General features: G+C 39.5%; 1 protein-coding gene across 11 annotated transcripts in view; it reads left to right on the forward strand.

The window, feature by feature from the left end:
• MAP3K4 (mitogen-activated protein kinase kinase kinase 4) overlaps window positions 1–25,998 on the forward strand; it is a 125,426-nt gene extending 99,428 nt beyond the window's left edge. For 2 of the 11 annotated variants that reach the window (XM_016956583.4, XM_016956588.4), the window contains 16 exons: window positions 20–181; window positions 651–784; window positions 1,619–1,697; window positions 2,424–2,502; window positions 5,714–5,810; window positions 6,907–7,044; window positions 10,507–10,607; window positions 11,314–11,394; window positions 15,136–15,327; window positions 16,521–16,591; window positions 17,363–17,479; window positions 18,375–18,534; window positions 20,455–20,577; window positions 21,287–21,393; window positions 23,742–23,921; window positions 25,468–25,998. In XM_016956583.4, the coding sequence (XP_016812072.3) occupies window positions 20–181; window positions 651–784; window positions 1,619–1,697; window positions 2,424–2,502; window positions 5,714–5,810; window positions 6,907–7,044; window positions 10,507–10,607; window positions 11,314–11,394; window positions 15,136–15,327; window positions 16,521–16,591; window positions 17,363–17,479; window positions 18,375–18,534; window positions 20,455–20,577; window positions 21,287–21,393; window positions 23,742–23,921; window positions 25,468–25,488 (1,842 nt within the window). In that variant the 3' untranslated portion in view covers window positions 25,489–25,998. Of the gene's footprint in view, window positions 1–19; window positions 182–650; window positions 785–1,618; window positions 1,698–2,423; window positions 2,503–5,713; window positions 5,811–6,906; window positions 7,045–10,506; window positions 10,608–11,313; window positions 11,395–15,135; window positions 15,328–16,520; window positions 16,592–17,362; window positions 17,481–17,570; window positions 17,663–18,374; window positions 18,535–20,454; window positions 20,578–21,286; window positions 21,394–23,741; window positions 23,922–25,467 lie in introns of those variants that run through there. The other 9 variants (XR_010158238.1, XR_010158239.1, XR_010158240.1 and 6 more) reach the window with 9 other exon arrangements.
• The last annotated feature ends 1,131 nt before the right edge of the window (window positions 25,999–27,129 follow it).

The raw sequence follows: 27,129 nt of genomic DNA on the forward strand, positions 1-27,129 counted from the left end.
CATGGTTTGGACTCTTCAGAATGATGCATTGGAGCTATGCAACAGGATAAGCAATGCCATTGACCGCGTGGACCACATGTTCACATCAGAATTTGATGCTGAGGTTGATGAATCTGAATCTGTCACCTTGCAACAGTACTACCGAGAAGCAATGATTCAGGGGTACAATTTTGGATTTGAGGTAGGTTCAAAATAAGAGGAAACACGGTACAATTTAGTAATTGCTTGATAACTTACAGAAAGTTTTTGGAACCTTTTACAGTAAATCTGATATTGTAATCATAGCTTAATCAAGAATATCATCTTATATCACTGCTGTATATCAGAGATGTTAGTTTACTTTTAAACTGTTAGGTAATTGTCCAACTTTTATTTTGTGCTAACAGCCATCTACTTACATTTTAAAACTTTAAAGAGATGTTTTATATCATAAAAGCACATTCTTAATTTAAACTCAGGAGTAAAACATATATGAAACTGCATTTTGAAACACTGTACTTTCCATAATTCTTCATACTATTCAAAATATAGAAATTTTAATTGGATTTCACTTTTTGTTTTTAGAAAACATTTTAGACATGGCATTATAGTGTGTGATGTTATTTAATGATCATTTCCTTAATGTTGATATACATGAAATCTTCTTACAGTATCATAAAGAAGTTGTTCGTTTGATGTCTGGGGAGTTTAGACAGAAGATAGGAGACAAATATATAAGCTTTGCCCGGAAGTGGATGAATTATGTCCTGACTAAATGTGAGAGTGGTAGAGGTACAAGACCCAGGTAATGACCAAGTAGGATGTTTCTGAAATGCGTCATGTGGGCTTGGTGGTATTTGTTCGTGTATGTTCTGTGGGATTCTTTTTGAGCAGACGACACAGAAGGGAACACTCTAAACTCTTCGGTGATCAGGTTTTTTTTAATGGAAAAATATGTAGAGAAAACTGCGTAACTCTTGGGAAAAAAATTTTTTTTAAATTTGTTCCAAATTTGAGTTACCTTTAAGGGAACTCATGTTCTCCTTTGACAAGTCTTCCTGATGACTAATGTATTTTCCTCCCTCATGAAATTTATTCATTAAGAAACCATTTTGGAATTTGCAGGGGTGAAATGGGTGAATCATCTGTGAGGCTCAATAGTAGCTCCACTAAAGTAAACATAGTTATTAAAGTGTCATGACTGTGTGAGAAATAGCTGAGTGTTCTGTAATTTGTAATGGAGGGATAGCATGGGGCACTTTCTTAAAGTCATTAAGCAATTTCTCCAAGTTAGAGAAAACACATTTGCTGCATCTGAGATTCAAAGTAGGAACTTTGTGTTACAAAACTCATAAATACTTGTTGAATTACAAATAAATAATTGTTGAATTACAGATGGCACCTATCATGTCTAAAATCCTCTTCCATGCTTCCCATTGGTTTCAAAACAAAATTAAATTTTAAAAAATTATTCTCCTTTCCAAAAGGTCACACTGTAAACTTACTGAACCCAAGCAAAAAAAAGTGTTTTGTCCTAAATAGTAATTATAATTATGTTACTTTTCAGTATTGTACAGTCTAAAACTGCTACAGCATTTTCTTGGTTGTTATGTGATTACCGAACTTTTTCATGTACCAGGTGGGCGACTCAAGGATTTGATTTTCTACAAGCAATTGAACCTGCCTTTATTTCAGCTTTACCAGAAGATGACTTCTTGGTATGGATTATTCTAAAGTTTTTTTCATTATAAAATAAGCCAGTCACTCCTTATTTTCTGGTTGTATATGTTTTATATGTAATAGTGGTTTTTTTCATGTATTGATAATGCTGAGATATTAATCTCAGCATATCATGTAATGATAATACTGAGAAATTAAAGTACTCCTCATAGCAGAGTAAGATTTTTTTTCTTTTTGTAACAATTAGTGTTCAACTAAGTCAATGTCTGGTTTGTAAACCCTGGCCCTTCTAAAATATTTGTGAGATTTATATTTTTACTGCCATCATAGCTGCTGCTTTGGGGCAGAACAAGGATTAGCTCTTTTACCTCAGTGTGCATTATTTTGAGAGCATCATGCTCGTGTTAAATATTATCACTGTTAGTCTGATAAGTGTCATCAGATTAGCATGATATTGCTCAAAGTGTGAATTCATTTATTTTATTCTCCCGGTAGTAGAGACGATTACATGAAAAGTTCTTTGCTTGTAAACGTTATTGTGTTATGGGAAATTGACAGCTAATTTGCTTTTACTTATAAAAATGAAATACACTGTATTATTTTAAATTACATACAATTTGTGTTTATACCTATTTTAAACTAACTGAAAATATTTTGGGTAGCATGTTTTTAAAAATATACTGAAAATTAATTTGTGCTACTTACATAATTAAGAAAGTATGCATGTTTTCTCTTTACCTTTCCCATTTTCTTTTGGTTTCTAGAGTTTACAAGCCTTGATGAATGAATGCATTGGCCATGTCATAGGAAAACCACACAGTCCTGTTACAGGTTTGTACCTTGGTAAGACAGCCGTTAACAGCATTTCTTCTGGAACATAATGATTTGAGCGGACAAATCCTCTTGTAATTGCAGTCATTTAAAATGGTATAAGAGGTGTTTTAACAGTATTCAGGAAAACGACAATGAGAGGGACAGAAATGAGGTGTGTAGATAGAGAACTCCACAGCAACCTTTCTAAATCTGACACGAAGATTAAAACGTCAGCCGTAAGCTATTCCATACTAGCCAGCAGTATTCAATTATACATTTTTTTCTATACCAATACTACCATTCTTTTTTCCCCCTTACCATCTTTTCTGATGGGGAGGAAAGACTGGAAGAGGGCGTTGTCTGCCAAGCAACAGGAACTGCCCCTGCTGCAGGTGGCTGCAGATCACTTCCCTGTCCCCCGTTCCTCACCTTTGAGGAGAGCAGTGTCCATTTCTCCACAGCTTTCCCAAGTACCCATCTTCCCACCAGCTGTAGTAAATTCTGATTTGGTTTTACTGTTTAAAAAATCAAGTTAAGTTATGCTGCTATATATATTACTTCAATTACAATTTTTGGTTACAGTTTATGTACAATTTAACAGTCACAATGAATGATTAACACTTTTATAGTATATGTTGAAATGTTGAAAACAAAATATGTCAAAAAAAGCTGTGTCTTATGCCGTTCTTGAGATAGTTTGTAAATAAAACAAAACTGTATTTGTAAGTAATAAACACCCAAGAAAGAAAACTTAGAAATTTTATGCAATTTAAATTACACAAAATATAATTCATAAATGGTAAATTTATTGAACACTAACTGTATTTCATATAGGGTACTTGCTAGCTGCAGAAAATTCAGTAGAATGGGTTTTAATTGTTGGTTTTTTAATCTTCAGTTTATACCTCTTTTTCTCCCAAGGTTGTTGTGAAAATGAAAGTTAACATTTGTAAGACTATTTGAGCATTTTATATAAAGCATGCTATTGTCTTATCAGGTTATTGCTTAAGCTGTGAATAATTTTGATTTTCTGATATCCGAAAACACTTCTCTAAGAACACATGATCGATAATTCAGTAAGAATTACTTTAAAATATTTTATTAGATAAGGAATCATTTTCATTGTGGAAAAATTACAACATAGAAAAAGTATCTAGAAAAATATGGAAGATGTTCATGTAGAAAATTTATCAATGTAGAAAAAGATTACAAAAGACAAAATAAAAATGACTCATACTTCCTGAATCCAAAGGTAGTCCCGGGTAACATCTGAGTCGCTCATCTTTCAATATGCCTGCCACTCCAAACTGCAGTGGGACAGTTAATTAATAGTGCTCTCTGGAGACTCACATGGTCCTTTGTCCTCTCAGTCACTATGGGTTAGGGAACTGAACTGTCGGGGGCCTGGACAGCAATTGACCTGGGGCTGCTCATTTTACATCATTGAGCCTCTCTTTTTAATGAATGAAACTGGATGCTAATGAGGATTAAATAAGTGATAACATTGTGTAAATTCTAGTGTTCCGTAAGCAACAGGGGTCATCATTTGGTTTTGTGTTCTTTTCTTACAAAAGAAATGAATGAAAATGAGAGCACATCAACTGTCATTTTGTTGTTATTGTTGCTTACTTTCTTCCTTTCCCTCTGTTGTAAGCACATAACAACAACCTGGTATGTAAGCTTCCATATTTTCTATAGATTCATATAGTCACACAAATGCATTCTCCCTGTACCTTTCTCTGTGCCCATTTCATCACACAGTCATATATAGGGTGGTTCGTTTACAATTGGAGAAATGTCTCCAAGTCAGCAGGTATTGATCTCACTTGTTCTTTTCATTGGCCACACTGTGGCCGTCATGAATGTACTGTAATTCTTTCTACCATTTTTTGATGGGCTTTTGTTTTGGCTGTGAAAAGCATCTCTATAATCAGTGTTTACCAGTAGTGAAATTTGAACATCCATTTTGCTTATTAGCTATTTGAATTTTCTTTCCAATGAAGTGGAAAGTTTTGCAGTGTTACATATACCTACTATTAAAATAATTGTTTTGTTTCATGCAAAACATGTGCACATGGTTTTTTAAACAGAATGTCTTTATTTGTAGGAAAATTTTTACTAATTTTTGACTAGTTCCCAGTATCTTTGCTTAATTAAAGACTCACCAAATCTTTTGTTTTTTTTTTTTAACCTTTGTTACTATTGAATTTCTTCCATAACTATTGAATTTCTTCCATTTGCCATTGTAATAGCTAGGATAATGAATCAGAGACACAAATTGCCTGAGGGTTTTTTGTTAACAATCCCTTAAGTTTTGTTTTGTAAGTTCTGTAAGGGAACTTCAGATCTCTCCATTTTTACTACTTCTGTCTCTCTTGTTTCCCCTTATTAATAGGCAACAAAATCATGAAGAAACAGGATTTCCATTTAGGATAAAACCTATTTGGGATAAAACATATATAAACTAAAATTATTAACATGAAGAGAAAATATGACATTAAAAAAATACTAAGGAGGGTTAAAACAGAGTGTTAAAAGTGAAGAAGAGAAAAGCATGTTACGGAGAGTAGGCAAAATATGACGCATGTCCACTAATATTGACATCTAGTTATTGGGAAAGTGGAATTATCAGCATATTTGTAATCACTAGGTAAGATCTCTAAGTTTTATCTAGTTTTAAATTTTTATTTTAAATTTTATTCATATTTACCTATTACCAGAATAAAAGAAAAAGAGAAGAAAACATGCTCTTGAAAAAAATGACTCAGTTAAATCTACCTGATCTGGTTTAAAGGAACTGAATAAAACTCCATGCACTCAGGAAAATGACAGTGACCTCAAAGGCAGGACCTCTTGAAATGTCGCCAGTGACCACAATCTTTTTAACGTGTAGACAACATAAAGAACTCCTTTTTATTAGGGAGATACCACATTTTCACGTATCTCTAAAATGGGTTAAATCATTTGTTTAGCTTACATTATGTATGTTTTACTCCAGGATTTTTAAAAATGTTTTTTGATGGAGAAAACTGTTAATATATAATAGGGCTTTACTGACTTTTAAAAAGTGACATTTTCCATAATATTTGTATATGTAATATTATTTTTTACTTATATAAATGGACTTACCTTGGTCATTGGCCAGAATAAGTGACATTCTATTTTCCATTTGACTGTTTGGTTTGATGATTTTCTGTGGACCATATTAACAAGTTGCATTTGTTGCCATTTTTGCTGGCAGCCATTCATCGGAACAGCCCCCGTCCTATGAAGGTACCTCGATGCCATAGTGACCCTCCTAACCCACACCTCATTATCCCCACTCCAGAGGGATTCAGGTATTTGGTGCTTATCTAGTCATTTGCTTTACAGAGTGCCCTCCGATATGCATGCTCATACTTTTGAAACTACTAGATGCTTGCTCTGAGAGCTAAATACCTTTTCTGCATTGTTCGTACGTAAAAGCTCTTACTTGCATTATCTTGAAGCCTTTAGTCGCAAAAGAAAAAGACATGCAAATTTAAAACAGACCTGTGCCTTTCAAGATAACTTCGTTTCTCAGCTTATTTATAACCTCAAGCTACTACATGCTTTCTGGCTGTGGAGTCATTTTTTCCTTTCCTGCCTTTGAAAAATAACCTTCGGAAAACAAATTTGAATATGGATAGTGTAGTCAACATTTGAAAACATACTAAATATCACTAAAAGTGGAGAAAAACTGGAATGAGCCTTCCAGATTCAATTTTTATCTGCATATGTAATTACAAAGCAACTTAAACACTAAGTGAATTCAGAAACTATAGTACATTCACGATAACTGCCTTGAATGTGGTGGCATTTCTGCATCTTGAGGTAGTGAGCACCTTCTCTCGCCTGTATAATCACTTTTTAAAAGTTTAATTTTATTTGACAATATTTGCTAGATAAGGACCACAGTTATTTTTTTTTAAAGCTTTGAGGGGACCGGGGTGCAGTGACTCATGCCTGTAATTCCAGCACTTTAGGAGGACGAGGCGGGAGGATCACTTGAGCCCAGGAGACCAGCCTGGGCAACGTAGCAAAACATCGTCTCTACAAAAAATACAACAAAGATAATAGCTGGGTATGGTGGCCGTGCCTGTAGTCCCAGCTACTCAGGAGGCTGAGGCAAGGAGGATCACTTGAGCCCAGGAGGTCAAGGCTGCAGTGAGCTATGATTGCGCCACTGCACTCCAGCCTGGACAACAGGGTGCGATGCTGTCTCAAAAAAAAGAACAGCTTTGAAGTTAGGTTTTTTCTTTTTTACACCTAGACTCAAATCTCAAAGAACAATTTGCATTTTATATTTTTAAATATATTTCACCCCCTTGCCATATTTTATTTTTAATTGAAAACAATTTTCAAGTCCGTTCCCTCTTCTCACATGTGTTCCTGAAGCTTTTCTTCTTGTCTTAGCACTCGGAGCATGCCTTCCGACGCGCGGAGCCATGGCAGCCCTGCTGCTGCTGCTGCTGCTGTTGCTGCCAGTCGGCCCAGCCCCTCTGGTGGTGACTCTGTGCTGCCCAAATCCATCAGCAGTGCCCATGATACCAGGTAGTCTCACCCCACCAGTGTCCCGTACCCTCACCACCCCTTACATGCGCTTACACAGCAACCATAGTGTTAGGGTGTGTGCCGGCTGTGGTTGGGCTTCTTTGCTGTGGCGTGTGAGTGATGCTCTAGGGCCTTCCGCAGGTTGTCACGGCCCAGAGGCTCTGGCACTGACCAACACGAATAGATAACTGTCTGATGTCAGTATTTCTTTGGAGCTGATATTAGCCAAAATGACTAAAGACTTTGCGAAGAATAACTTGATGGAGTATCATAGGAAAGGACTGGTCCACAACAGAAGGGGACATGAGCATTTTGCCTCACAGAGCCTGGAGTCACGAGGTGGTTAAAAGATGGCATCTAGTTAATGATCTGATGTGGTAACATTTTATTTTTTGGGAAGATCAGTTTTCTAGCCAAATACTCTATTTTAAATAATTGTTGATTAGAAGTAGTTTATAGAAGTGGAAAAATGAGTTCATGGGGTTTGTATGTCATATGGAGAATAGATCAGTACTTGAGAGAACTCTCAGACAACTTGGCAAGCCCCAGAACAATTAAGTCTCGCATTGTCTTTTGTGTAAGTAAGGAGGGTCTTGTAGGTTTTCCCATTCTGGTTATATTTTGGCAGAGGATTTCATCATGTTCTCCTATCCTAAGTGGAGGAAGAGCTGTTGTTCTCTCTCAATTTCACACTTGTACCTAAGTAGGAGGAACGCTGTCAGTATTCCCATCTTCCAATGCAAGTCAAACCAAACTATTTAGGTTGGGGGTATGTGATCTAAAAAGATCAACTTCTGATAGAACCCAGGGCTCTGTGTTCAGCCCCGAGGAGAAAATAATAGAGTTAACAGGAAGATGATGCCTGGCTTTAGATTTTAAAACAGACTAAAATGTTTTTACACTTACTTTAATAATAGTCTAAAATTTCTACAAATATTTGCAGTCTTTTCACTCATTAAAATAATTAATACTTCTAAATTTTAGTAAGAAATGTCTATAACCTAAAAAATATCAAAGCATTTTACAGCTTAAGCAGTCAACTAAAAAAATTAACAACATTGAACAAATTCCCATTTAGCTTCCTAGTTTTTACGTTTAGAGCTTTTCATGGCAAATATCTTCATATATGCTTTTATATCCCTGTGAGGGCTGCCAAAACTGTCTTCTTTATTCATGCAGTACAGACTGAAGAGAAGTGATTTGGCCTAAAACACAGTCATAATTGAGGAGGGCATTGGCCACCCTGTGCCCCCTGCATCGCACACCTGCTGCGTCCACGTTCACATGAGACTGCTCCTGAACTGGACAATAGGGAGTGACCTCCCTCTTTTTGAAGGTTGATGCACTGTGTTTTAAGGCATTTGTAAGTTGGTAGTGTGGTACATTATGTGTATTTTAGTATAAGAGTTAAATACTACAGTTACCCTTTTCATGGAGTTTAGTCTTTGCAGAAGCAGTTTTTCAGCATTTCATCTTAAATGCTTATCAGTAGCATTTCATAAGTATTCATCTTAAGTTTGTACATACTTAGACAATCGTTGATGTTTAGAAATTTTAATAGTATCATAGTATGGTATCTTGAAGGACATTTTTTACTCAGGATTCCCGTTTACTTTATGACCGTCTGTGTGTGTGAGATGGTAGGTAGAGAAGAGCACAGCCACGTGAAGAGGTGTGGGGTGGGTACCAGACTCCCTCCTGCATTCAAGCCCTGCGTAAGCCTCAGTGCCTTCACAGTGAGCCTGGTTCATGGGCCCGTGAGTCACTGGTGGATTCGGCTCACTGCTCCCGAGGCAGACTTCACATACCCAAGGGCTTGTGTCTCAACACAGCTGTGGGTTTGTGAATGTGCCACGGGGAGGCAGAATGACACCAGTGTGTGCATCCCTGCCACAGCCATGGGGTGTAGCCCTTGCCCGTCTTACAGATACATCAAAGTTCAACTTCACTTGACCCTAGAGGTTTCAATAAGTATTTTTAATTGATTTTACTTGACCTAGGAAATATCTGTTCTGGGCTTAAGTTATCTTACCATCATTTGTAAAAACACTTTGCAGTGGTGCTCTTGCTGAGGCTTGCTCCTGCTGGCTCTCAAGAGCTGATGGCGAATGTTTGAGAAATTTTGCAAGTTGTTATACCACAGAAATTGGCAAACTCTACAACCCACCTCCCCATCCCCGACATCCCCCACCAGAGCTAGTCGTTCAACATTCCCCAATATGCCACTTCATGAGTATATGTTCTTGCTTTTTACCCGTGCAAAAATCTCTTAAGGACATGGAATTGGCTAGTCTCACTTGTGGGAAATCGGAAAAATTAGAAGTGTTTAGTGACTTCTTGGTCTCACCAGTGGTCTTTGTTGCTGCTTAGGAGTGGAATAGGCTTCCTCACTTCAACACCAGTGGTTTTCCCGTCAGATAGTGCCGAATTTTTTATGAACTATATGGCAGTAGAAATGTCCCCATCACTTCAGACTTAACAAGTGCTATACTAGATTTTTGAGGGCTTAGGGAAATACCAGAAAAAAATGCATATTTTATAATTTGTAAATGTCTGTGCAATAGATCATGTTGCCTTCAACCTATCAATGTATAATAAGAGCATAAATGCTACCATACTTCATTATACCATTCACTTAAAAATATATACTAAATGACTTTAATAAACTAATGCCATATTTATTTGAGGTTCTTTGATTATTCGAATTACAATTTTAACACATTCCCTATTTAGTTTTAATTTTTACTCTTTATGGGTTCATTCTGGTTGCTGAACATTTCACTTTATTCTGGAAAAGCACCTCATTAACTTTGTTCTTTAATATATTAAGCTTCCTGCTCTTTTGCACTTTTGCTTGGCTACTGCTTGAGAAACCTTTAGGTATTCCCTTCCATTTTCTTACTAAGAGATTTGGAATCTTTTGGACCATGAAATGATTTTAGTACTTTAAATGTAATTAGGTACATAAATATAATTTGATGGTAACTTTAAAGATCAGCAAGATTTGGTTAATAACGGTTTTATTCACCCTGGGCTTAAGTTATGGAGCTTTTCACACGTCAGTAACATTTCAATAGTGTTGTGTTTTTATTTCTGTTGTTAATATAAGACAAGGTTTTATGCAGGCAGGTGCTCTCAGGCTCAGGTGTTGGCTATGGAGAGATGAAAATGGAGCCCTCCTTCCAGACTCTAGAGCTCTAACAGACTCCAGAGGACGGTCTCCACAGCAGCGCTGTTCACTTAGGGGGCTGATTCTGGTGGGTCTGTCCTGTGCGTTTTCCGCTGCCCACTAGATGCCAGTAGCACCCTCCCAAAAGTGTCTAAGACATTGCTGGAGGCAGAGTTGTTCCTGGCAGGCAGAGTTGACCCCAGTTGAGAATTATTGCTCTAGAAAAATCTCGCAGATCTTTCATTTTAAGTTCTATTGAATTGATAGCTCAATTGTTAAAAATATTAAAACAGGGGTTCCAGCGTTCCTGAAAATGATCGATTGGCTTCCATAGCTGCTGAATTGCAGTTTAGGTCCCTGAGTCGTCACTCAAGCCCCACGGAGGAGCGAGATGGTGAGTGTTTTAAGGTGTTAGCTGCATTCACAACCAGTCTAATCATTTGTCTCAGTTCACCAGTTTCTGTTGTTAATGCCTTTATGAGGATTCCTTGAAGATTCCTTTTTTTGGTCCTTTCTAAAGGAATGAAGAGTAAGAAGCCCAGAGCTTTATGAGAAGACTTACTGCTGAGCACATTAGCCTTTTAATACAGATGCCTTTTTAGCTCTGTTAGCATTTTATAGGTCTACTTTTGTTGCTTTAAAAATATTATTATTCTAGATATTTTAACTGTTGAATACTTTTATTCATTTAAAAAATACAAAAGTGACACTGTGTTTGTTGATCGTATGTGAAAGTTTTATTTATAATGCAGCCCTCAGGAACCACATTGCTGCTTCCATTGGAGTAGGGCTGGGGCTCCTGAAGCCGACATCTTGAATGAAGTCCCTAAGGAATCCACTTTTTGCACAGTATTCTGTTGTCTGTTACTCGTGAAAAGATGAGTGTAGTTAAAATCCTGTAACCCCATTAACTTCTTAGTTGGTGCAATTTTTAGAATTGATTGCAAAGATAGTTTCTCACACCTACATCAAACACACTAAAAATTAATAACCAGAAAGGCGAACAGGTTGCTTTTAACCATTACCTTTCCTTTCAGTTGTTCTCAAATAAGCATATTTATTTCATAAATCTTAATTTGTATAAAAATAACTTCCTGCAGAACCAGCATATCCAAGAGGAGATTCAAGTGGGTCCACAAGAAGAAGTTGGGAACTTCGGACACTAATCAGCCAGAGTAAAGGTGAGAGAAAGAGTGTTGAAGTTAAAAAAAACAAAAACAAAAAAAACACGATTACACATAAGGGGAGCAGTTTCAGGTAAAACTTGATTTAGCTTCTGAATTATTAGGCCTCCTCCATTACTATTTTGTGATCTCACAGCTCTGACATCACTTTCTATCATGTACTGTGTTTGTGTACATTTCCTATTTCTAGTAACAAACTACATGCTCCTTTGGGTCTATAATATGTTTTACTCATCTTTATATTCTTAAAGCAACTTAGCATAATTTTTTGTCCATGGTAGGAGTATAATAAACATTTGTGAAATAACCATTCATAAATTAGACATTGAGGGAAAGAACTTATGAAGCAGGTGATTAATATTATCAAAAGAACAAATAGCAGAAAAATCATTGGTCTAGTATTTAATGATCTATAAAATGCTTTCATGTCTTTTTTTGCTCAACAATATTGAGCAATAGGCAAAATAGATGTTCTCTTTTTATAAATGATAGTTTCTAAGCAGCCCAATAATTTGGCCAAGGTAGTAAATGAGAGAGTGAGGACCAGAGGGCACTTCTCTCAAGTCCAGTGCACTCCATGGCAGCTTCCCTTTGAACTTTGTGTGACTGACCAGAAGAGTATTTGTCTTCCAAGGCCCAGAGATGTCTGGAAGGATTTTGTGGAGGGAGGAGACTGGGCTGCCCCTTTGAAGGGATGGCAGGTCTGCAGCAAGCCAGGAGGCAAGGAATAGAAGGAAGTGTGCACCTAGAGGCCTCGTGACTACAGGGGAGAGCCACTGGGCGCAGATGCCAATGCAGGAGAAACTGGAGAGTGAGGGGAGATCAGATCATGGACAGCCATCAGTGACTGCCTAAGTAATGAAGGCTTTGCCCAGAGGTGGTGGGCAGCCCCAGAGGCTCTTGAGCAGCTGGTGTGTTTGGGATGTGGGAGGCTGGGGATGAGTAAGACGCTGAGATAGTATAGTCTGCTAGCCAGAATTGAGGAGAAAGTGGGCAGATTGGTTAAAATGCCAGTGCAGAAATTCAGTATAAATAATACGATACTGGACTAACGTGGGATTTAAAAGAGGTAATGGCAGCAAGAAACAACTTTGGTGCAACCACTGACAAGCCTGGTGACAGAGTAGGTGTGTATCGAGGGTTCAAGTGGGGGAGTTTTCCTAGGCTTGAGCCGGGTGACAGGAAGACAGTTTCTTCAGTGGCTCACATGTAATCAGCAGTTCCCACGGATACCAGGTCTTTGCCATATTTTTCAAATCAAGTACTTTGTGGTCAAGTAAACTTGGGAACCACTTGGAATTATGTTTCTCTTGTGAGAGTTACAGTTCACATTGACATATTAAAGACCAAGGGCTGAGCACGGTGGTTCACGCCTGTAATCCCAGCACTTTGGAAGGCCGAGGCAGGAGGAGGATCACCTGAGGTCAGGAGTTCGAGACCAGCCTGACCAACATGGAGAAACCCCATCTCTACTAAAAATACAAAATTAGCCAGGCAAGATGGCACATACCTGTAATCCCAGCTACTCAGGAGGCTGAGGCAGAAGAATTGCTTGAACCCAGGAGGCGGAGGTTGCGGTGGGCTGAGATCGCGCCATCACACTCTAGCCTGGGCAACAAGAGCAAAACTCCGTTTCCAAAAAAAAAAAAAAAAAAAAAAAAAGCAGGCACAGTGGCTCACACCTGTAATCCCAGCACTTTGGGAGGCCAAGGCAGGTGGATCACAAGGTCAAGAGGTCGAAACCATCCTGGCCAATGTGGTGAAACCCCGTCTCTACTAAGAATACAAAATTAACTGGGCGTGGTGGTGCGCGCCTGTAGTCCCAGCTACTTGGGAGGCCGAGGCAGAAGAATCTCTTGAACCCAGGAGGCGGAGGTTGCAGTGAACCAAGATCGTGCCCCTGTACTCCAGCCTGGTGACAGAGGGAGACTCCATCTCAAAAAAAAAAAAAAAGGAATCTTGAGAAATTTTTTTTTAAGCGTTTCTCAGAAATATTTGTCAGTGGAGCCCACGGCCTCACTGCTGTCAAAATCTTGCCCTGTGCTGGGTAGATTTGCAGTGTTGTATATTGAGGTAAAGGAAACAAACTTGGATCCATATTTTAAATAAATGAGTGTAATAAGAAATTATAACTGGACCATTATAAATCTTTTAGAATTTCTCTTTTCAGATTAACCTTAGAGTCATCCCAGCCTTCAAGGATCTCTTCATCTGAGCCAGAAAACATAGGCTCTTGGGTAGCTAATTAGGATATGGTATGAAAAGTGTTGTCATAGAGAAGTGGACAAACCATGGTTGTCAATTTATGGGTTGTGAACCATTAGTGGGTTGTAAAATTTTAGTAGGAGTGATCAGCATTTTTTAAAAAAGAACAGGATGAAATCAGAATCACATGTAGTAAGGGTAATAGCTCACAGAACTGTTAAATGTGTGAAAGGTATTTCTTAGTATGAGTCATGATAAAACAAGTTGGAGAAATAGAGATAAATTGCCTGATGGGAAAATGAGGAATAATGGCAATAGCTAATATTTATTGAGTTTTACTGTGTTCTAGCCTCTGGGCTAAATGCTTTACAGGTATTATTTCATGAAATCCTCACAGTAGGTCTGTGAGATAGGTATTTTTATCTTTATTTTACAGATTAGGTTTTTAATGTGTGAGGAAGTTAATTACCTTGCCCATTGTCAAACACCTAGAAAATGGCGAGGCCAGCATTTTATCCCAGGCATTTTGATTCTAGAGCCCTTTTTCTGTACTCTTCCCAGAGAAGGGAAAATCCTTCTCATCAGAGATGGCTTCCTAGAAGAGGTGTGGCATTTCAGCTGCACTGTGTGAGTAAGATTCACTCAACAGATACTCAGGTATGAAGAAGATACTTTAGGCAGAGGGAAAGGTGTAAAAGTAATGGAAGTGAAAAGTAAAGTAGTTTGGTGTGTTCTGTAAGAGTCTTTCAGTTTGGCTAGTGTGAAAACATAGAAAAGACAAAGTGGGTCCAAATTCTGCAGGGGTTTGGATATTTGGTTAGTAGGTAGTGGAGAACCATGAATTAAGTTTTTTGGTTTTTTGTTTTTTTTTTTGAGACCTGGTCTTACTCTGTCACCCATGCTGGAGTGCAGTGGTGCAATCTTGACTCACTGCAACCTCTACCTCCCGGGCACAAGGGATCCTCCCACCTCAGCCTCCCAAGTAGCTGGGACTACAGGCACACACCACCACACCTGGCTAACTTTTGTATTTTTTTGTAGAGATGGGGTTTTGCCATTTTGCCCAGTCTGGTCTTGAACTCCTAGGCTCAAGCGATCTGCCCACCTCACCTCCCAAAGTGCTGGGATTACAAGAATGAGTCACTGCTCCAGGCCTCCTGAATTAAATTTATGTAGGACAGTAACATGATCACATTTTATGTTTTAATAATATGGCAAACAAGAGTGTGGAATGGAGAGAGGAGAAACTAGAGACATGTATATTACTGCAAGATTTTAGCCAACGTTCTTGGGAAAGGAAATCATTTTTGTGTGACTAGCTTATATTTTATGTGTGTACTGTATAAGGGGTGGCATATGCTGGAATGAGTAGCGTTTGAAGAACTTTAATTCACCTGCTGTTTATCTGAATAGATAATAAGCTTTGCTGTAATGGAGTGCTAATATATATTGCTCTATTTTTATTGGTTTGTCTTTTGGAAACTGACTTGATAACAGTGATTGGGACTAATGAGGTTTTGGTTCTGTCTGCAGATACTGCTTCTAAACTAGGACCCATAGAAGCTATCCAGAAGTCAGTCCGATTGTTTGAAGAAAAGAGGTACCGAGAAATGAGGAGAAAGAATATCATTGGTCAAGTTTGTGATACGCCTAAGTCCTATGATAATGTTATGCATGTTGGCTTGAGGAAGGTGACCTTCAAATGGCAAAGAGGAAACAAAATTGGTAAGGAAATTAAGGAGCATGATGTCAAGATAGTCCCTGTTAGAAGTAGCAATAGTTACACTTCTTTAGGTTGAATCCTATAGAGTTGGCCCTTTTTTCTTGTAGACATAGCAAGTATGCATTGTTATCTTTTTGCAAAGTGGTCTGGATTTTTTTTGGTTGTTTAATTTGTAAAATGTATTCTAAGAGCAATACAAAATGAGATTTTAGAATGAGAAAGAGATTTCTAAATGATTCATTGCATTGGATTGTTTTGCTTAATAACCCTGGAATTTGCCAGTGGAGAGGTACCAAAATTTGACCCATTCGTTCTAGTTTCTCTCTCTCTCTCTACACACACACACACACACACACACACACACACACACACGGAGAACATGATTTGAAGAGAGACTGGATACAAATGAGGGCAAGACAGTCTTCTTTTCTAAAACATTGCCTCATTAATTAATTAATTTCCAGGTGGAATTGCTTCATGTAAAATAGTCGTAAATTATGTGAGGGAAGAAGTCTTGTGTTTCAGATCCTTTCCCCACTTAAATATATTTATCTGTCACACATCTAGGTCTGAAGGGGGCGAACACAGTTGTATGAATAATATGGGACTTTGTCAGCCTGAGGAAACCTGATGTTTCCTTGGAGCTATCAAGGAGGGCAAAAACCACTGAAAACAATCAAGTACTTTATAAATTGGATTAATTATTGTTATCAGTCTTGTCCAGGCACATATCCTCTTGCTTTAATGTCCCAGAAGGTATGTTAGGGGAATGTTTGCTCCCACACACTCCTGGACATGTGCCAGTGAGGTAGACAGTGGTCAGGCTTAGTCCTGGCTTTTTTCTGCTGCTCCCAGCCCCAGCCAAGATCTCCTTGAGGGGTGTGAGGGCTCAGAGGTGTGCACCAAGGCTGCTTTTATTGGTCATTTTCATGCTTCTCCTGGAATTTACCAAAGTCAGTTCTGCTCTATTTAAAGATACTTGTAGGTAAGACATATTAAAGAGATTGCCTAAAACTTTAGTTATCAGGGAACATTTAGAAAAATTTTGGATCTTGCAATAGTAAACTGCAGTAAACATAATTATAGATATATAAATATACGTCCAAAATAATTGGACAGTATTATTACAAGTTTAAGGAATGTAAGACAGCCCCCTGCAGTGGCTGGAAGTGCAGCTTGTTTGCATTGTTCACAGGAGAAGGCCAGTATGGGAAGGTGTACACCTGCATCAGCGTCGACACCGGGGAGCTGATGGCCATGAAAGAGGTGAGTCACCTGGCTCCCTGGGGCCTTTGGGCCTGGCGGCTCTGGGTGATAGAAATTCCGTATAGACGCTGGTCGTGATTCAGTTCTCTGTGCATAGAGCTGTCTTCAGCACCAGCACTGCGACAGTCAGGACCAACCAGGCAGATGCACTGAGATAACACACACAGACAGTGAAGGGGCTTACGATTCCAGAGAGGATAATAAGTCACAGACAGTTCTAACAGCACAGGTGTGAGAAGGGCCTATGAGGGTGGCAGAGCTAAGTCTGATGAAGGCTTAGAGGAGAGGATTAACAGTAGTGTCTTATGGGGACACATTGGGGGAGAAGATAACATTTATGATAAGCTTCAGAAACAAGTGGCATTGAAACCGCTGGAGGTAGGATGGGGAAAGGGCCAGGGAACCTGAAGTAGAAACAGGACTCACTGCTGTCTGTGGAGACATCCGGTTTGACGTGGAAGGAGGAGAGGAGTGGAGAGGGGAGGCTCCAGCGTCTTGCACTTGCCGTGGAGCCGCTTCCTCCTCCACATGGCGCTTCTCACTCCCTCTCGGAGCAGGGCCTCTTCCTCCTCTGTGCCCGGGACCTACCCGCACTTCTATGACTTCACTCTAGCTTGGCTAAAAACTTCCTTTTTACTTAATTTTTTGTTGTTTTTAATTGACAAATCATGATTACATATATTTATGGGGTGCAAAATGATGTTTCAGTGTATGTATAATGTAGAGTGATTAAATCAAGCCAGTTAACATTTTTGTCACCTCACTTTACAGATTCGATTTCAACCTAATGACCATAAGACTATCAAGGAAACTGCAGACGAATTGAAAATATTCGAAGGCATCAAACACCCCAATCTGGTTCGGTATTTTGGTGTGGAGCTCCATAGAGTAAGCCGACCCTAATGCCACTCTTTGTGTGAGGAATCAGTGAGGGCACAGAATGGAGTCCTGTTCTACATCACAGGTCTTCTCATTTCAGAGCACAGTAACTTTGCCTAATTCTCAGGAAATCTCCATGAGTTACATCATTTCTGCCTTCTCTCTGAAACTAGAGGAGTTCCTCCTAAAATGTAAGTTGTAGACTGTAGTCATCAACCCGACATCATAAAGCACTGAAACCCATCCTGCCATTCAGAAGATTCTTCTAAAACGCCCCTTACACCACTTCTTGTGACTTTTTTCCCATTTTTTTGCTGAACCACTGTTGAGTACACTGTTAAGTAATACTGGTTTTTTTCTTGTATGTATTTAGGGAGCCATTGTGAAATGAGAGAAAATTCAAACCTCAAATTGAGTTTCCCCCTTGTGTTTAGAAATAAACACGTCGAGGGAAAGAGGATAACTTGGAGCATCGTGGTGTAGAGCATGAGCTTCCAGGGGAAGTTGGAAATGGATCATTTTTAATGTTTTTACAAATTATGTTTAAAAAGGATGTGTTTCAGTACTTAATAATGTATTTGTAGGGACAGCCCTGTTGGTCCCTGTCTGAGATTATATAGCAGACTTAATTTCAGAGGATAATAGAAATTGATCCCCTGTGATTTGGAGATGTTCTTATCCCCAAGAGCTGTATAATTCCAGACAGAGGAGGCAGGCAGACACCTCTATAGAGGACTTAGAAACGACTGTTGTGAGACACATTCAGTGCTCAGGATGGCAAGTGTAGTATACCGTTAGAAAGAACATTCCTTTGGGGTGTGGCCTAGGAAGTTTTCCAGATTTTTCACTAGCGTACATGTAAGGAAAACCGTAAACACAGAGCTGCCCTTTATTCCTCCCACAGGAAGAAATGTACATCTTCATGGAGTACTGCGATGAGGGGACTTTAGAAGAGGTGTCAAGGCTGGGACTTCAGGAACATGTGATTAGGCTGTATTCAAAGCAGATCACCATTGCGATCAACGTCCTCCATGAGCATGGCATAGTCCACCGTGACATTAAAGGTAATCCCACACCCGCCTGGCTGCTGTGGGCCAGAGCCACTGGTACCCAGCCCGTGGGACGTGCTCTGAAGACACTCATCCCATTCCCACATATGATTTCTCTAGATGGAAATACCTTTCATTGAAATATGCCTCTATGAGGATCCTGTATTCAGAAACAAGGTAGAACTCATGTCTCTCTACCCAGGAGTCCGCTCTTTCTGTTCAACACTGCTTTTAGAGAAATCTGTTTTCCCAAAATGAAGTTTGCTATTTTTATAAGCTGATTTGGCATAGCCCGTGTACTTACCAGACATTCGTGATCAAAGCAACCTTTTTTTTCTCTCGTGTCAGGATTCTTGTCTATTTATATATGAAAATCATGAATATGTAAACCGACAGTAAATCAGATCAGAAGTGCACATATAAATTTGAGGCTACGTTTTTGAGACAAGAATGGGGTTTGTTTACACAAACCTTGAAATTGAGTTCTGCTGAAGGTTATTTTGGCCATGCTGATGGATTAAAAGTGCTTTTCTCATAGCACGAGGGGAATAGCTGGGCTTCTGTCTCAGAACGGTCACCGTGGCATTTGCCTTAACCACGCCATGCCCCTGACCTTTGTATTTGCAAGTCTTGAGGATAATTAAAATGGGGAAGTATTTTTGTGCCTAATTGGCCCTAGGCTGAAGAGTTTCCTTCTGTCCTGTAGTCTGAGGCTAACCTAAACACATTAACTTAGGAACCGACCTGACTTCTGACCAGGGACAAGACCCAGTGTGGGAGGTTATTTTGGATTACACCAGTCTGCTTTGGTCTGGGTGTAAGCATTGTTCGTGCTCTGTAATGTGGCTCACCGTGAATCACCCAGCATACACCGGTCTCATTGGCTGCCTGCCTGTCCGCTACCTTGCTTGGGTGTCTGGGGTCATCCTGATGTTGGCTTAACTGGCTCTGTACCAGGCCGTAGCACTGCCTATTTCTAATCGTTCTGCCACAGACACCATCCTCAGTCTCTGTCCACTGTCACAAAATGGTGTTTGCACGTTTGTTCCGTGGCAGGAAGAGACTCCCTTAGAATCTGAAGCAGGTCAGCTCACTGGTGTCTCATCCAGTGCTTTCTAGTTCAGCATGGCTAAGAAGGTACAGATGTACAGTCGCTCGAGAAGATCAAGCTGCCCCTCGTAGTCAATTGTGGGGAGCATCAACTCTAGGAGCACTGAGTTATGAGGATTCGCTGTTGACCTCAGCTCATCAGATGGCTGCTTGTCTAACTCCATTGGCTCTGTGTTGTTGCTTTTCGAAGGAGGTACCATAGAACACAATGCCAGAGATGTGTGACTTAGTTGGAGCAATAATATCTTGCAGCCTAGAGCAAAAGGCCAAGCTGTCCTGAGAGATGAACAGTATTCCCAAATTCTAACTAGACTACAAGTTAAGCATATATGTTGCTTGTAGGAATATTTGAAAATTGCAGAACAGTTTTCAGTCACGTCATATAAATGCAAGGGCCTCAGCTGGGACTCTGAAGAACTGCAGTGCGTGTGCAGCTCTCATCTACATGTCGCTTCCCGTTTCAGACGCTGCTGATTGTACACATCTCTCATTCTCCAGACTGCCACCACAACAAGCACTTGTGTTTTGTATGCAATTTCTTTTTAAGTATCTCTGTGGGTTATTAATGTTAGAATGTATGCATGTATTTCAGTTCAGAATTTATTGGTCAAGGCTACCTGCACTGGTGTTAAAATTTTGTTGCTTTTTATTAAAATTTGTGAATAAGGCTTACAAATCTTCCTATGATTACACTTTGTAAGTCAAGTTTCATAAGCCTTTCGATTGTTTAGCTTGTGAATGAAGTTCCTGGTCGTTTAGATTACCAAGTAACCTTGCCCACAGTGTGTTTCAGAGGCTGCGTAACAACTGCTTCTTTCTTTTTAGGTGCCAATATCTTCCTTACCTCATCTGGATTAATCAAACTGGGAGATTTTGGATGTTCAGTAAAGCTCAAAAACAATGCCCAGACCATGCCTGGTGAAGTGAACAGCACCCTGGGGACAGCAGGTAGGGACCAGCCTGGTTGTTCTTTGCACTCTGACTTCATGCAGCCTGCTTGGGGCCTGCATGTTCCCTTCACCTTTGTTTGTCAGTAGAGATGGGAGAGCAGGTAAAGGTTTTCAGTCATGAGAAGGACCGCTTCCTCACACACTTGGGCTCCCATGCAAGAGCAGCTGTCACATTGGTGAATTAAATGACTCCTTTTAGGTTACAGGAGAGAGGAAAGCCTCTTTTTCTTACCAGAACAACTCTTCGGTTGTTTGCATTGTTTTTCTTAAAACTTAAAAAATGTAGACATTGTTTGTGCTCTGTAATGTGGCTCACCCCGAATCACTCAGCATACACCAGTCTCGTTGGCTACCTGCCTGTCCACTACCTTGTCTAAACAACACTATGATTAAATGGTAATAATTCGTTTTCATCACTTAGTGCCATGAAATTTTGCCTCCTCCTTTGCAGGTTAAATTTTCTATTTTCATTGTGAATACAATTAATTTGAAAATGTGTACATTCAAAAATTGTCTTTTAAAAGAGAATTTGTCACCTAAAAAGTTTGTTCAACAAGTTGACTTGAACTGTCTGTAAATTTTTGATATTTCCCATTACCTAATGCAGGAAGATAATATTGTACAATATTAATTTATTGCTTGGCTCTATTAATACATGTTGATGTGTTTATAACCCATTACTCTCAACATATCTGTGACTTTTAAAGCATACATGGCACCTGAAGTCATCACTCGTGCCAAAGGAGAGGGCCATGGGCGTGCGGCCGACATCTGGAGTCTGGGGTGTGTTGTCATAGAGATGGTGACTGGCAAGGTAAGCGGAGCCCCCACACCTGGTGGAGCAACTTCAGAAGGGCACTGTGCATTAACAGAACAGTAGTTATGGATTGATTATTTATTACAAACACTGTGGACACTAAATAGCGAACGATATTAGATACAAAAATCTGATCCATCAAAAGATTAAGACAAATGACAAACCAGGAAACAAATATTTGTAAGATATCTGCCACAGAGAACTGTTATGAGTGAATTTAAGAAGCATAAACCTCTAATTAAAACACAGGGAAGCAAGCAGTTACAAAAAGCAACATTAAGTTGGAAACGTGTCCACACAAAAACCCGCACATGAATGTTTACAGCAGCTTTATTCATAATTACCAAAACTTGGAAGCAACCAACATGTTCTTCAGTAGATTATTCATACAAAGGAGTATACTGAGCTTTAGATAAAAAGAAACACCCTGTCGAGCCACAGAAAGACATGGAGGAACCTTAAATGCATGTGGCTAAGTGATGAAAGATGCCAGTCTAAAAAGCCTGCACACTGAGCGATTCCATTTAACGACATTGGGGAAGAGGCAAAACCACAGGGACAGTAGAAAGATGAGTGGTTGCCAGGGACCTGGGGGAACAGAGAGACGAATAAGTGGAGTACACAGAATTTTTAGGGGAGTAAACCTACTCTGTAGGATACACTGATGATAGATACATGTTAGTATGTGTATGTCCAAACCCATAGAATGTGCAACAGAGTGAACCCTGATGTAAACTATGGACTTCAGTTAACAGTAGTGCATTGACATTGGTTCATCAGTTCTAAAAAATGGAGCACACTAACGCGAACTACACATAGTAGAGGAAACTGTGGGACAGGGAGGGGGATATGGGAACTCTCTGTACCTTCCAGTTAATTTTTCTATAAACCCAAAACTGCTCTAAAAAGATTGTCTGTTAACAAAAGAAAACATGAAAAGATGACAGCCTCATTAACCAGAATTATATATTTAAATTGAAATCATTTTTTTTTTACTTAGCATATGAGTGACTTTTTTTTTTTTTTTTTTTTTTTTTTTGAGATGGAGTCTCGCTCTGTCGCCAGGCAGGAGTGCAAGTGGCATGATCTCGGCTCACTGCAACCTCCGCCTCCCGGGTTCAAGCAATTCTTCTGCCTCAGCCTCCCAAGTAGCTGGGATTACAGGCACCTGCCACCATGCCTGGCTAAGTTTTGTACTTTGGTAGAGACAGGGTTTCACTGTGTTGGCCAGGCTGGTCTCGAACTCCTGACCTCATGATCCGCCTGCCTCAGCCTCCCAAAGTGCTGAGTGACATTTTTAAAGATTGAGAATACTATCTTTTAGAGAGTATATAAAGAAACAGACATGTTTTGGACAGAAATTCCATGTGGTGGGGTGCTCTGGAGACATTTCCAATCTCTATCAAAATTTTAAATGTGCATAGCACTTAAACCAAGAAGTTTTCTGCTTCTGAAAATGTATCTTATGATGATAATATTAATGAGCAGTTATACAAATGTAAAAAGACACGCATGAACTGCGCATGGTAGCTTACCGTACACATACAGTATTATAGCAAAAAAGTTAGAAACCTTCATTTCTAAGTTAAAAGTTAGTGTTAAGTTACTAGTAGGAAATCAGTTAATTATAATGTAGCTATGCCTTGCAGCTGCTGAAACAGATCACATATAAGTGCTCAGTAAATATTAGCTAGCATTATTTCTATTAGCATTAAAATAGAAAGGCAGTCGTGATATCTGTGTTATTCCAGTAAAGCCACACATAAAAGAACAGGTTCTCATGTTGAAGAATACATATTGGCAATGACGAAACAATAGTTTAGAAATTAGAATGCCATACACACTTAGTTCCTTCCCCTGTGAATCTCATTTTTCATAGGATCATAATGAAATAAGCTTTGCACTAATGGAATTTTTATTTTCCAATAAGGTAGCATATTAACCATCCCTATAAGAGAATTGGGTTTTATAGACTTTTTTATGTCATTTTATATATTTTTTAGTTGCATGATGATGGCTTCTAGATACTGTTGGACTAAATAGTGCACCCCAAATGGAGTAGGCAAACTATGCTGGCCACCTGTTTTATAAATAAAGTTTTGTTGGAACAGTCATATTCATTTATGTGTTGTCCATAGCTGCTACCATGCTGCCATGAGATAAGTGAATAGTTGTGATAGAGATCATATGGCCTGTCAACCTAAAATATTGTTTGGCCCTTTCAGTAAAAATTTGCTGTCCCCTGATATATATTAATGATGAGATGCTTAAAAACAGACTGAACATTTGCGTTGTTTGTGGCTGTATAATATTAAAATCTGATTTTTTAAAAACATCTTTTTTAGAGGCCTTGGCATGAGTATGAGCACAACTTTCAAATTATGTATAAAGTGGGGATGGGACATAAGCCACCAATCCCTGAAAGATTAAGCCCTGAAGGAAAGGACTTCCTTTCTCACTGCCTTGAGAGTGACCCAAAGATGAGATGGACCGCCAGCCAGCTCCTCGACCATTCGTTTGTCAAGGTTTGGCAGATTACTGGATAGTCTTTTTCATGTTTAAGTGTTTAAGTTCTGTTTTGCATCAAGACGTTAATGAAATTTTGAAACTTTAAAGTAGCTATATCTGAAGTGGAAAGGAACTAAATGTATTATTATGCCAGGGATTTTTGTATGTGTTTTTTCATTTGGAAAATGTTCATTGAGGTTCTTCCACTTGATCTGTTTTGATGGTGCATTTGAGATACACCAGAGACAGTAAAATGGACTTTTAGATGGGACTGGATGAAAGAGTTTCCACTCTTGAGAGTGTATAGTCTACTTGGAGGGTCAAGACGGTAATGACTAATCATTATACTGAGAGCTGTGATAATGGTATATAAGGTTACTCAGAAGAGGAATTTAATTAAGTCAGCCCATCTCAGTTCTTTTTTCTCTAGAATGAGGTACCTTAGTTGTTTAAGAGCCACGGCCAGGTCAGAAGTGGGGGAGGGGGCATGGAAGACAAAGTAAAGAAACTTGGAAACGCTCACCCTTCCGGGAGAGTGGGATGGTCACAGAGCCCTGTGTAGGTAGATCCTGGTGAACACAGGATGTGGACAAGGGCAGGAAGATAAGGCTAGAAACAGTAACCAGGAGCAACATGAAGGAGTTTCCATTTTATTATAAACATAAATGATGACATAGAGTTTTAGAAAGATCACTCTAGAGGCAAAGGAATTGAGAAGGTTCTGATACAGCCAAGGGGTTGGGAGAGGGCGTTCCGGGTGAGTGAACAGCGGCATTTAAGAGTTAGAGTGCCATGGCTGACCCCTGATTGGATGTGAAAGGTGAGTGAGGGGAGGAGTCTAGAGTGGCTCCCAGGTTTCTGGTTTGTGTCATCAGGTCACAGACTCTATTTGCCAGGGTAGGGAAAGAAGCAGCTGGGTGAGGGGTGGGTCGGGAGGTGGTGGGTCCTCTTTGGTGGATGAAGCTTGGGGTACATTTGGAGCATCTGCTTGGAGATTTCACATGGGCATTTGGATATCTGGGGCTGGCACTCGAGGGATTTGGGGTAGGGCACAGGTGTGGGAGACAGAAGTATTGCTGGGAGGGTCCACAGAGGACAAGGGGATGAGAACAGAGCCCTGGAGAAAAGAGCCTTGCAAGGGCCCTGCAGGAGAGAGTCCCTGGGAAAGGAAAGGAAGGGGCAGAAGAGTGGGGTGATGCTCTTATTGATAAGTGGGAGTAAGGGGCAAGCAGCAGGATCAGCTATGGAGACATTAGGGATTTGTAATTAAATAACAATTTATGTCTTAGTTATGAAGTGCATAACAATTTATATTGACCTGAGAGTGCATATAGGCGTTTTAGAAAATGCTTTCATTAGTCAGTTCCCAGGCTTAACTTTAGAGCAGTAACTTACCTCTGCCATTGTTCATTACATTTCTTAAGCCTTTCCCTCTGTACCCAGTACAGTGCTGGGAGCATCAGGATGAGTGGATGGGGCCTTCCCCGTAAGACTCATACTGCGCGTATGCACAAGCACACACCTGGCTCTGCAAGAGCTCAGCTCTCTCCTGCTTCCTCACAGGTTTGCACAGATGAAGAATGAAGCCTAGTAGAATATGGACTTGGAAAATTCTCTTAATCACTACTGTATGTAATATTTACATAAAGACTGTGCTGAGAAGCAGTATAAGCCTTTTTAACCTTCCAAGACTGAAGACTGCACAGGTGACAAGCGTCACTTCTCCTGCTGCTCCTGTTTGTCTGATGTGGCAAAAGGCCCTCTGGAGGGCTGGTGGCCACGAGGTTAAAGAAGCTGCATGTTAAGTGCCATTACTACTGTACACGGACCATCGCCTCTGTCTCCTCCGTGTCTCGCGTGACTGAGAACCGTGACATCAGCGTAGTGTTTTGACCTTTCTAGGTTCAAAAGAAGTTGTAGTGTTATCAGGCGTCCCATACCTTGTTTTTAATCTCCTGTTTGTTGAGTGCACTGACTGTGAAACCTTTACCTTTTTTGTTGTTGTTGGCAAGCTGCAGGTTTGTAATGCAAAAGGCTGATTACTGAAATTTAAGAAAAAGGTTCTTTTTTCAATAAATGGTTTATTTTAGGAAAGCTCAGTTATATTGTCTTTTAATGGTTAACAGCTTATGAGCCAACGCAGTATGATACAGAAGTCTGTCATTTTCACTCATCTGTTCCTCAAAAGGAGGAGCACAATCACGTGTGCTAAAGATGGTCACTGGGTTCGGCGTCCCTTTAGGATCGCCTCGCTGAAAAGCAAAGGAAATAAATGAAGCAACACTAATGACGTAAGGTGGTTCCTTTTAATTAGTTTCTATTAACCAGCAAGTTTATAACAGATACAAGTTTAAGCCTTGTTATCACATGTTGGGAGTTCACTTTATTTTTAAACCAAGATGTTTAGGTGCTAGGTCAGTGTAAATACTGCTGAATGATCTGATGAGAAAGCATCTTTTTCAGAAGTAAACATTTCAGCAGTTAGCTTTCCAAAACAGCCCAAATTATACATCATTGGTGTTTTTTTTGTTTTTGTTTTTGCTATTAAATTTTTTAAAAAGATTGACCATAGAGCTTCCTGAAATCTTTTTGGAAGATCACTGACTCTCACTCCTTACACATAGCCATTGACCCTGGGCAAGTAATTTCTCAAGCAGGTTTTGTATTCATCTTCCTTCAGAAGAGTAGATCCCTTCAGCCAAGAAGTTAATGTCCAGAGAATATTGGCATCACAAAAGGATTTATACAACCACTTGGAATTTTAAGACTTCTTAAAATACAGCTTTTTGAGTTATATTTTGCATAATATTTGAAGGGTACAATTCAGTAACTTTTAGTATAGTTACATAGTTGTGCAATCATCACCACAGTCCAATTTTAGAACATTCCCATAACCCCCAAAAGCAATCTCATGTCCATTTGCGGTCACTCCCCATTCTCACCCCTAGCCTTAGGTAACCACTAAACGATTTCCTATTTCTATAGATTTTCCTATTCTGGACATTTCATATACATAGAGTTTTATAATATGTGGTATTTTGTATCTTCTTTCACTTCGCATATTTCTGAGATTGATCCATGTTGCAGCGGGTTTCAGTACGTCATTCCTTTTTATTACTGAGACTGTTAGACTGCCACACATTTATTTATCCATTTGCTAGTTGATTGGGTTGTGCCCACTTTTTGGTTATTATAAATAATGCTGCTTTGAATATTCCCATAGAA

Source organism: Pan troglodytes, chromosome 5 (assembly GCF_028858775.2).
Source record: "Pan troglodytes isolate AG18354 chromosome 5, NHGRI_mPanTro3-v2.0_pri, whole genome shotgun sequence".
NCBI classification, from domain to species: domain Eukaryota; kingdom Metazoa; phylum Chordata; class Mammalia; order Primates; family Hominidae; genus Pan; species Pan troglodytes.